This window comes from Panthera pardus, unplaced genomic scaffold, assembly GCF_024362965.1.
Source record: "Panthera pardus isolate Hobbes unplaced genomic scaffold, ASM2436296v1 HiC_scaffold_16, whole genome shotgun sequence".
Lineage (NCBI taxonomy): Eukaryota > Metazoa > Chordata > Mammalia > Carnivora > Felidae > Panthera > Panthera pardus.
The window spans coordinates 67,470,813-67,483,069 of NW_026526721.1; the positions used below are offsets into that span (position 1 = coordinate 67,470,813).

Here is a 12,257-nt window from a genome sequence, read left to right on the forward strand (position 1 = left end):
TATTTTCTCAGAATTTGAAGAAATTTCCACAATTAAAATCATTTCTTGATGCCTGGAATTTTTTGTTTACAAATAACATCAGGAACTTGTGTAAAGAAAATTAAAGCTAGGACTGTAACTAGTTAAACCTTTTTATTAGTCATGTTCTAATATCAACATGTAGTCCTGATATTGTAGTCCTTATGAATTAGGCCTAAGAATTTCATAGTTTGGGAGGAGGGGAGAATCAGAGTGTGGAGTTTGTAGGAGTAGAGAATACTGATACAGGTAAATCCAAAGAAGCAGAAACTGTAATTAGAGCTTTGTATTTGCTGCTCTCAAGCAAAGTTCCTCACACAGTCTGTTTTTCATAATTTCTATTTTTGCTGCCCTTAATCTTCTTCAGGTAATTTGGAATTTTCCCTCTCTGTAGAAATCAATTCGATTTCTTTAGATTTCCATAAAAGTTTTAGAACTCAAGGTCTCAATGGTTTAAAGGTTTATTTCCCTTCCCCCTCAGTAAAGTTTGCAGATATTCTAAATAGAAATGCCACAAATAGGTCATTTTTTAATTAAAATACTGTTTTTTGAGTTCTGTGTCAGGACTGGGAGTGATTCCTATATTAAGGAATGTCTTGACTGACTCCCTTCACGCCAGCTCCAGTTAACCAAATCCAGTCCTCAAAAATCAAGAACTCTGTACACTTTTTAAGACCACTAGCAATTTAAATATATACAAATAGTTGGGCTAAATATGGAGTGGCCTAAAATTTATCTAAACAGAGACCTTTTTTAAAGTGAAAGGGGGCACCAAAATCCTCAACTGGTGTTAATCTAAAAACTGGGTCTATCCCTAAACCACAATCACTGTTGACATCTGGAGGATTCTTCTCATAATCACAACTTAATCTTGGAATATTCTACACTCTTTACATGGTAGTTTACACACCAGCTTGCCTACATCTCTCTCAAACCTTATGCTGTCCTTTCCCCACCACTCTGGTCTTCTGGGTTTCTACGTTCTCCTCACCCATCACTCTAAATAATGCTGGGCCCAAGTGGTTTAGAGAAGGCAATGATCCATATTGCGGTTTTTCACTGGCTTCTTCAGGTTAAATGGGTATAAAGGAATTTAGAGAGTAATTTTATTCTCTGCATAAACATTCAAGATGACAGAAATGACCATATATTGATTGTAGAATGAGAAAAACACTTGTTCAAATTGGCAAATGAAATAGGGGCAATGATCTACCCTAGCTTTAATAAATTTGTAAACTAAGTCATTTTGTACTGTAGATGACAGTGTAGTCTGCAGGAACTAGTTATATTTTAAGATTCTGTTTTCAGAAAAAATACCTGGCCAGTACAATCTGAGCAATACGTACAATAGTAAAAATGAAAAAAAAAATCTCTATTTTGACCATCAGCTTCCATGTAAGTTGGATGTAACTGGAAAAAAGTTTTTTTTTCTTAACCTTAGACTGTATCAGAAGAGACTGATAAGCTATTTTTGGTATATACAAACAAGGTTGAGATATATATATATAAAGTTATCCTGTAAAATACACCCACAACTTTTCTCAGAAGGCATAGGTCTGTTTTTATATAATGAACTGCTGTGACAATGTCTACTTTTGTAAACTTCATGTCAAATTATGTCCTCCTGAAAGGTAACCACATATAAAACACATGTTGAGACACTAAGAGTTAATTCCTAGTTTCACACAGCAGCATAAAATTCCTTTGAGTTTTCTTTTGTAACCGTACTCTTTACTAATATCACATAGATCCATATTCCTTCAGTCATTTAGTATTTATTGAATAGTCTACTATGTGCAAGGCACTCACCCATGGCCTGACAGACCACATTCAAGTACAAAGAATCATCAGATCCATTCCAAATCAAAGTGTAAGAACACTTTGAAAAACAACATAGAGTGGTCATAATGATGAAGTAAGAACATACTCAACAACATACATTAAAAGGTGATCTAACTTTAGATACTCCTCGGGATGATACTCCTTTAGGAAGTCAGCTGTGTTAAATTCATGTCCATGGATGGCACTGCTTTCTAAGGCAGACTTCTTCATTCCAAAGCCTTTCCTTCTCTGTGTCAATCAATACCTTCTACAATTGAGTTTGTTCAATGGAAACATGTTTCTAAGTTTACCCATTATGCTATTAAACTCAAAATCAATCACTTGCATATATATTTTAACTTCTGTTGTTTTGTCAGGTCATATACAGAATTTTAGCACCACAGAAGGGAAAAGAAGTTTGGGCTGAGAGGGTCTACATTACCAAAATACGCAACCTAAAAGCAACTTCATACCTGATTTAGTTCTTTTAAGGCTGCTGATGACAGAGTCAGAAAGAATGGTCCAACAAAAAGCTGGTCCAGCTGTGGCTGTTAAGTCCAGTTCTGAGAGTTCCTGGTACAGAACACCTCTACCATGCCTGCTACTTTCTTCCAGACACAACCTGCAGGGCTCTGTCCCACCACTGGACAGTGTCTATCAGTTGTGACCTTGGGGCAAAGTAAATTCTCCTAAGTCTTGATTCTCTCACCTCTGTCCTAGTGACAGTTACCCACCTCAAAGAGCAATTGTAGGATGAAAGAGAAAAAACAGAAGCCCTTACACAGGCACCTGGCACACAGCAGAGGCTCAAAGACTAGTTGCCTTTTTGACTTATGGGAAAACAGACTGGGACTTCTTTTTCTACCCTTAATCTTTTCTTCTTGCCCCAAACTTCCAAATGCATTTTATACCTAGTAGGAATTTGGTAGTTTTAAATTAGCATACAATATTTGCTTTACTTTATCACACATTCTTGTGATGTCCTGGTACCCACTATTATTACCTATCCTTTTCTGATAATAAAGCCATGTTATTCGAATACTCTCCATATTTGAGCAGACTTACTGCACTGGTGCCACATCTGGCCTTCAATTACTTTAACTTAAATACAGAACTTTTTTTTAAGTAATCTCTACTCCTAGTGTGGGGCTTGAACTCATGACTCTGAGATCAAGAATCACATGCTCTACAAACTGAGCCAGCCAAGCACCCCATAAGGAAACAAATATTTCATTCTTTTTAATTTTTAAAATATTTTTAAGTAAGGTAACTTTAACTTTTTTTCTTTTCTTTTCAAGTAGGCTCCTTGCCCAGTGTGGGGCTTGAATTCATGACCCTGAGATCAAGAGTCAAATGCTCTATGAGCCAGCCAGGTATCCTGATAACTTTAACTTTTGATGATAGAGAAAGGTAGCCAAAATATTTCCCAACTAGGCAGATATGTATTTACTCTGCTCACCTAACAACAGAAGAAAAGTGACTGTTAACTTCAGATGGCAAAAAATTCAGATTTGAGACTTCATATATAGGTATGCCTATCTCTGCAAATGAGCAAATTTTGGAATGTAGGAGGTAGAAAATAGGATATAAATATGAAAAGCAAACAATGCCCCTTTCTAAAAGTGAATCCTTTTCCTTAAGTGGGAAACATCCTTAGACATCAAGATTTCCAGTATATATAAAAAGCCCAAAGCCCTAAAATATCAATAAGCAATGACTTGCCTATTGATACAGAAATGTCCACAAAACTAATCAGCAAGAAAGAAAAAATTTTCAACCTGAGGAAAACCCTTTCATAATGCAACCACAAGCTAGGGGATTTTAAGTAACTGAAATGTTTAGCACTAGAGAAGTAAATTCAAGGTTGCCTGTGAGTGGCCATGTACAACAGGATTTAGTTGACAAAGTCTGGTGTATAAAATATACTACATTTTTTTTCTCAGGCAAATCAGCAACAATTTTGAATAATAATTAAGATTTATTATGGGGTAATTGTCATTGTTTATATTTGTGACAATATGAAAAACGACCCAGAGCCCATTTAGCTTTATCTGGCAGATGGAATCCTAGGGCAATAGTTTTCAAAACAGCACAACTGACAAAGGTTAAGAGTCCTACTTAGTGACAAGAACATGAATTAAAGTATTCCATAGAAAACTCTCTCCATCTGTTTTTCATACCGATCATCTTAAAACCTTTCCTGGTTTTTCTCAATCTAATCTGGTCCTTCAAATACAAGGTACCTTTATATTCCAAATGCTTTCAACGCTTTTTTCCCCCACCTTTCATTTCAAAGAATATACTTTGAAAGTTTGGAGGAAGAAAAAAAAAGGAAGGGGAGAATAACCAAGCCACTTCTCCCCTGATCAGTATATAATATTGCAGAAGAGTTTTCCTATGTTGAAATGAACATGCTTTTATAATGAGTAACATCTTAATGATAGTAACATTTCAATAAATTCAAAGTAATAGAATCTGCCAGGCAGAGAACTAAAATTAGTTCTTAGTTACCTCCTAAAGTCTCATTTCTATAACCAGAAAGGCTGCCACTTTACCAATTCCAACAGTTATGCTGGGATTTACCTTTTAGTTAATTCCAATTTTATATTAACCATTTTACTGCAAAAAAAATTTAGCTCGTATCTTATGGCTCATGAACTTCTAGGACAGGAGCAATATAAATTCCTATTTTAGACAGAAAATAGACCACAGTAGTTAAATGGACTTTAATTCATTCACTGAAGACACCTGCAATGGCAAAAACTCCCAATGGATGCTGTTCTTACTAATCTGGGGAAACAATTTTGTGTGCTTTATCTTTTTTCCATCCAATATCAAAATGAGAATTTTTAAATTATCCAACAGAAGGTATATGATTTAAAACATCCTAGAGAAATGACATGTTACCAGTGATGTACAGTTTAAAAAACTCAGCCACAAAAAAAGTCAAAGCTAAAAACAAGATTTTTACTATGAATCAGTGCTTCTATTACCCTTCTGAAAGAAGTTATATTTTAATGTGATGTAAAGGCAAAATTGAAAGTTTTTCTTTAAATTAACCACCTAATTTGTCCCTAAAATTACAAAGAATCAAAGTCTTTTACAGGTCAAGTGCAGTAAACTAAAATGTCCTTTCAGCACAAAGCAGCACTAGAAAAAGTAAGTTATAGATGGGAATTGACTAGTTTTGCAGTGGCTGTTCCATCAGTAACAGACATCAGACGGTATCCATCCAGAGCACAGACACAACTACAGACTAGATGTGAAGAATGCGTCACACGCTTGGCTGATAAATGTCCTTTTGTCTTTGTATCTTTCTACTTTGAAGTGGATTTTTTAAAGTTTAAATCAGGTCACATAAGTTGGCTGCTTAAATAACAACATGATGAGGTATGAAAGCTCTGAATATCCCTAATGTTCAGCAGGATTTACCAGAGATGTAGAATAGCCTGTCAGGGGAACTTCCAGATAGTTACATTTTGGGGTTATAATGAATTCTAGAAGAGGATAAGATTAAAGAGGTTTAAAAGGGTAGTCTCTGAAACGGAAGTGAGAGACTTTTCCTTCAGAATTCATTTTGAACAGCGTAACAAAAAAATCTTCTCCTGATAGTGTGTCCAAACATTGAGTCAAGATGGCCATCTAGCACCAAGAAGTCGTATTGAACTCAGTTGCAGTTCTCTTGGCAATTAAGCTTATTTTTTCATTCCAGTCCAAGCACAAATGTGGATCACTGAAGACAGTACTGGAAGCGCCAGTTGCAGGTACATTGCAGTTATCATTAAATGAGCCAGAAGGTAGAAAAACTTTTTATTTTATGGGGGGACTTGACTGGGCAGTACTAGTAGGAGATGAAATGAATAGGGAACAATGAGGTTATTTAAAAAAAAAAAAAAAATCACTGCCCTTATTTGTGTTGAACAAGTCATGTTGAGAAGGTGGTTATTTAAGATAAGGATGCTACATTAAAGGTATCCTATAATGCAGCATGAATACGTTAGAATCAAGCTGCACCTAAGAAAAAAATTTCCCTAGGTTACCTTTAAAAAAAAATTATGTGTTATCTGCCAGTCACAGAGAGGAAAAGCACCTAAGGTGAACTTCCAATTTAATGAGGACCTTCATCAGGACCACAAAGCCTGAAACATTTGTTTTAATGCAGAAACACAGCCTCTAGTCACACTGGTTGAGTTTGGGAAAACTGGAGGGATTTTTTTTTGTTTTTTATTTTATTGAATGATAGGATATTGTTTCGATTACTAAGGATTCTAGATCTTCATACCAGCATTAGAATTGAACCACTTCCAAATCCTAAGACACTTAAGTCCAAAGAGAAGCGATAGCCATACAAATTAATATGTGGCCCTCTCCTTTCTGCTCTAAGGGAATCTTCAAACCAGTATCACATTTAAGAGTCAAAGTGTTAAATTCTTCAGCATTCCTGACAACTAGAAAGCACATTCACTGAAGGCTGAAGGTGAGGGAGCGGATGGTTTAATATCTGTGAAGAATGGCGCCAATAGAGGAAAGAAAACCATCCAGTCTCAGTAAGGATTAATGCAAATTTGGCTAGAAAAGCCACCAGGTAATCCAAGGGTTCACTGTGGAAGAACTCATGAAAAGTACTCTGAAGTGTACACAACAGGTCTAAACATCTCCCTTGTTGCAAGTAGTTGTGTGAAATTCAAGATAAAGATTTAGTCTCATCTTTTAATATCAGTGTTTTTCCCCACTTTAAAGGGAATGAGGAGGAGTCCTCTTTTTCCCCCACAAAGAAAGGGAGCCACATTAATATGTGTATGTTCCCAGACTCTTATAATATTTAAGTGCAGATCTCCAAAGCCTAGGGATTTTCCATAAGAGAGTGGGCCGTTCTGGTTACCCTTTTTATTAGAAGGGTATTCCACCACAGAGAGCCAGAGGTTTTCCAGATGTGTGTAAGAGAGCAGGTGCGCAAGGCAAGCAAATGAGCGCAAACAGTATTATGGAAAACATTTGAGAAGTTAGCTCCATGAGGACTGTGGGCTCCACAAGAGGACTTGACTGGGTAGCCTGGTCTGACACAGGAACATGAAAGCAGAGTATTGCTTCAAAGCTGGAAACCTTCCATAGGAGCCTCACACTGCTGGAAGATGTACTGCTGCTGACTAAGGTCAACCTGGGGTGCAATGCTGCTGTCCTCATCCTCGGTCCCGAAGTAATGCTCAATAAGATCAAAGGCCTTCTGGTAGATCTCCTGGTTTTCATGACTCTGTAAGAACTCAATTTTATCCAGACCTAGAATGAAGAAAGAAAAATCTCTTTGTGTGTATGTATACATATACGTTCTTTGTATATATGTATTGGAAACCCCAATGACACTATATTTTGCTGTGTCTCCTTTCTTTAAAGGAAGATTCTCTTCTCTACTTCTATCTCTTTAGTATTTTGTAACAGCATATAAAGTATCACTGGGATTACATCTGAATGCTAGTATTACAAACTGACACCTTAAACACACATGCAAGCAACAACCAGTCCCCAGAAGCAGTTATTTCCCTAACAGTCACCATATCACATTCAGTGTCTAAGGCCCGTAGCAGAAGTGTTCCAAATGAACTATAACCATGGCCTAATTATTTGGCTCTGATTCTTAAGTTCTGAGCTATCCAATATGTCAACAAATGTATAATACCTTAAAATAACCAGAATCAATTCCTACTGCTTAAACTAGTAAGTCCAACTAGAACAGTTACCCCACACATTCCCATTACTAAGTTCAAGCCCATCTGAGCTAAGCTTTCTTTTACTTGCAGGCATAAGCAACCTAACCACTAAAGCAATACTGGAAATAAAAGGTAACACTGCTCAAAGGAAAAAAACATATACATATCCATGTTAAAAATATATACATCAAAATATTAATCGTTATCTCCATGGAGAAAGATCTCCAGGTAGAGGAACATTTTTTTTATATATATTCCAAAATGTCTTACACTAAGTGGCTATAGCTTTCATAAGCAGTATTTTTTATGGTAAAGTGTTAAAAATCATTTTGAAAACAATTCTGTATCATTTGATAAACTTGAAGATGAACATAACCTGTGATCCCTAATTCCAATCGTAAGAATAACCAAACCCTGGAGTAGTGGTTTTCAATCCCAGCTATACATTAAAATCACTTAGGGAACTAAAAGGTTAATGTACATTGCTAAACCAATGATTAATAGTTAAGACTGAGAGACTGGAAGAATGAAGAAGCCAAAAGGCAGTGACTCTTTAAGATCAAACTCAGAAACCTTTAGAGTCAGGAACACTTTAAGAACACAGGAACCTGTTGCAATGAGCACTGGGTGTTGTATGGGAACCAATTTGACAAATTTCATATCAAAAGAAAATTTTTAAAACACAGGAACTGAGAGGTGCAATTCAAAATTAGAACTGTAAATCTTGGAATAGAGTCAGGCATCATCTACAGTAGATATGGATGTTCTTAAAGGTTCAGATGGAAGAGTAAGAAATTTTCTTATTTTCTCTCAGTAGAAAGAGTACGAAGGGCAAGCAGAGCCCGGGACCTGGGAAGATACTTAGAGCCCAGTGTTAAATGGCTAAATTATGAAGGGTACTCACTTCTCTTCACACTTAATGCATATTCTTTTCCAATTCTACATACTAAACATTATTCATAAGAGAACAAATTTTTCAAAGGAGTCTGCTGTCATGAACAGATGTGGACAAACCAGAAATGCAAGAAGAAAAACAATTTCAGGACATTTAAAAACACTCTATCTTACCATAGGCTTCTTCAATCAAAGCACAGTAAGGGTTAATGCCAGTGCCATTCCTTTTGGCTTCTTGTTCTCCAAGCCTCAGGATATTTTCCAAACCATTTAGGGCAACCTGTACAATCTTAGAGTCCATGACTGTGAGGAGATCACAAAGTGGTTTGATACAACCGAGTTCTACGAGGTACCTAAATTAATACAAAGAACAATTTAGTCAAACAAGGCTTTCAATTTCATAAAGCTTTCATGAAATAAGTGGGTCATTCTCAACTGTAGAAATAAAAACAGGCACACCCATTCAACCACCCAAGCTACACTTTATCACAAATAAACCTACAAATAAATGAAAACTAGTTCTCAAGCACCATCTCCACTTTTTCCCCTCCACAATTATTGGACTCCAAGAAACTAGAACACCCTCTTTCTTTGAATATGACCAACTTGTCAAAATAGTATACTTTTGACTGATTTCATTTTTGTTCCTGTAGATAACCACACCTCTGAAACAGGTGCTAAAGCCACCATGGGCCCAACAGGCCAGTTCTGTTTTGTATAAAGAACTCTTGAAACTCCAAGAAAACAAGTAACTGAATTTAAAAATCAGCAAAAGACCTGAACATACATCTCACCAAAAATATACTGATGGCAAGTAAGATATGAAAAGATGTTCAACATCATTATCATGTCATTAGAGGACTGCAAATTAAAACACTGATGCCACACCTATTAAAATGGCTAAAATCCAAAATGCTTGACAATACCAAATGCTAACAACAATGTGGGGCAACAGGAACTCTTTTTTTTATTGTTGTTGGCAGGAATGCAACACAGGATAGTCACTTTGGAAGACAGCTTGGTGGTTTTTTACAAAGCTTTTCATACAATCCAGCAATTGTACTCTGGACATTCACCCAATTGAGATGAAAACTGAGGTCCACACAAAAACCTGTAAACAAATGTTTACAGCAGTTTTATTCACAACTGCCAAAACCTAGAAGCAACCAAGATATACTTCCAATAGGCAAATGGATAAACTGTAGTATATCCAGACATGAAATATTAGTCATAAAAAATTATCAAGTCATGAGAAGACATGAAGGAAACTTAGACATGCTAAGGGAAAGAAGCCAGTCTGAAAAGATTCCACACTATATGATTCCAAATATATGACATTCAGGAAAAGACGAAACTTTTACAAAGACAATAAAAAAGTATAGTGGTTGCCAGGGATTTGAGGGGTGGGGGTACAGGAGTAGTGACGATAGGTGAAGCAGAGGGGATTTTTAGGGCAGTGTGACACTGTATGACACTACAATGGCAGAAAGAGGACATGTATTCACCAAAACCTATAGAATTGTAGAACACAAAAAGTGATTCTTAATATAAACTATGAACTTTAGTTAATAATGTATCTGTACTGGTCATTAACAAATGTAGCTCCACTAAATGTGAGAGGTTAATAGAAGACACTGCAGGGGAGGGAAGTATATAGGAACTCTGTACTATCATCTCAATTCTGTAAAACTAAAAATCTTCCTTTAAAAAGTCTTAATTTTTTTAAGTAAGTTCATACCATATTTAGCTTTATTATTTACTCAGGAATGAATTTAATAATAATATGTCTAACTTTATTTAAATGCTTACTGACGATTAAAGGCTATATATCTTATTAACAGAAATCAGGCTTAAAGCTATTTCTGACCATTTCTCCTTCCTTTACACCACAGTTTTGAGTCACCAAAACCTGTCAACCATTCCTTTAACATATCTGTATCATTCTCATTGTTTTTCTTAAAAAACAAAAAGCAAGCTTCTTTTGTGATTACGTTAGTTACAAATTTAGAAAACACAGAAAAACATACAGAAAAAGTACACAGAGATTAATCACTATTATGTTAATCTATTATATACCACTGTTGGTTCTTCTGTGTCCTAATTTTTATGAAAGGGGCACCCACCTACCATTTTCCCCATTTATCTTTGACTCTTCCCTTTCCTTGCTTATAGCCTGCCAACAAGTCCTACAGATCCTTCTTTCCAGTATCAGGATCTGTAACTCTTACTATAAGTATTATTTTAATCCTGGCCATCACTATACGCTAACTACACTAATGAAGATGTTAAGAACATCCAACTGCTCTTTCCTCTGCTCAAAATACTATGTTCTTTGTATTACTCTTAACACTAAAGACACTCAGAGTCTTCCCAATATACTAAGGCCTTCATCCCAGTTTCCAAAGCCCATCAGTTCCTCATCTTGCAGAAGAATAAACTATAGCAATATTGATTTGCCTCTTCCAATAACATTATCTGTGCACATTCCCTCACACTTCCCCTGCTATTCTCTCTCCTCCCAAAATAACCAAATCTCTACCCAAATGGCGAGTTTCTTCTCTTTCATGAAACGTTCTCTAATTTAAGGCCATATTCTTTATCCCTCATAAAGGGATATCCTCTTAAGGGATATTCTTTATCCCTTAAGAACCAAGGCACATTTAGCATTTGATTATATTAACCTAAAATTATGGATTATTTCCAAGTTACTCTAATTGTTTCTTGCATCTAAATCTTGTCTACTCAATAAGAATAAGCAAAAACCACCCAGATGTCTTTTATTCGTTTATTTTCTGTAATTTGGACTGTAATATTTTTGTAATAATTTTTCAACTAACTCTTCATCTGTTTAAGAAGAAACTGCTAGGAGATTGATAATGAACTCCATTAATATTAAATAACTATGCTGAATTTTAAAAAGGAATAGTAGCCTTTTTACTCTTCCCTAACAGAGCAAAATAACCCTGAATAGTTTCTAATGAAATATACCACGGTATTTTAGAAATGTTTTATTTTTTTAATATTTATTTTTGAGAGAGAGCGAGACAGAGCAAAAGCAGGGGAGGTGCAGAAAGAGAGGAAGACACAAAATCCAAAGCAGGCTCCAGGTTCTGAGCTGTCAGCACAGAGCCCAACACGGGGCTTGAACCCTCAAACTGTGAGATCATGACCTGAGCTGAAGTCAGATACTTAACCCACTGAGCCACCCAGATGCCCCTAGAAATGTTTTAAAAATGTGTGTACAGTGTAACCATTTCAATTAAGAAAACATGTATCTTCTACATTACTTATTACTGCCATTACTGGGATAAATGCCATTACCAGTAGTGGCATATTTATAATCATAGTACCCCAGAAATAGAATCTCAGGAGGTCGAAAAAAGCCTAATCTCATACAAAATGCTTCTGAAGACCACTTGAAATCTTCCTTGAAAACCCGTCCATTATGAACTTTACCAAAATAGCTACTTGCAAATGTAGCTATTTAAATATTATTTAATGTAGTCTATTTAAATATTATTTCAGGTATAGTTATATTCTGTATCTAACCAATTCCTGAAATGTTAGGACTACTTTACCTTTTACATTTTTAAATTCCTAACAGAGCACTAAAAATTATAGTTAAGTGTGAACATTTAACCCACAAAGCAACAATATGAGTAGTTGTATTTTTCCTGATACTACATATGAGGAAGGGATTAGTACTTCAACACTTACTTGGTTTTTTTAATTTAATTTTTTTATTTTTAATGTTTATTTTTGAGACACAGACAGAGCATGAACGGGGGAGGGTCAGAGAGAGAGGGAGACACAGAATCT

General features: G+C 35.7%; 1 protein-coding gene across 3 annotated transcripts in view; it reads right to left on the bottom strand.

Annotated features, from left to right (window-relative positions):
• Positions 1 to 4,785: 4,785 nt before the first annotated feature.
• Positions 4,786 to 12,257, bottom strand: part of KPNA1 (karyopherin subunit alpha 1) — a 69,061-nt gene continuing 61,589 nt past the window's right edge. For all 3 annotated transcript variants that reach the window (XM_019448562.2, XM_019448563.2, XM_053903438.1), the window contains 2 exons: positions 8,613 to 8,791; positions 4,786 to 7,116 (listed from right to left, as the gene is read on the bottom strand). In XM_019448562.2, coding sequence (XP_019304107.1) covers positions 6,929 to 7,116; positions 8,613 to 8,791 — 367 coding nt within the window. In that variant the 3' untranslated portion in view covers positions 4,786 to 6,928. The remainder of the gene's footprint in view (positions 7,117 to 8,612; positions 8,792 to 12,257) is intronic.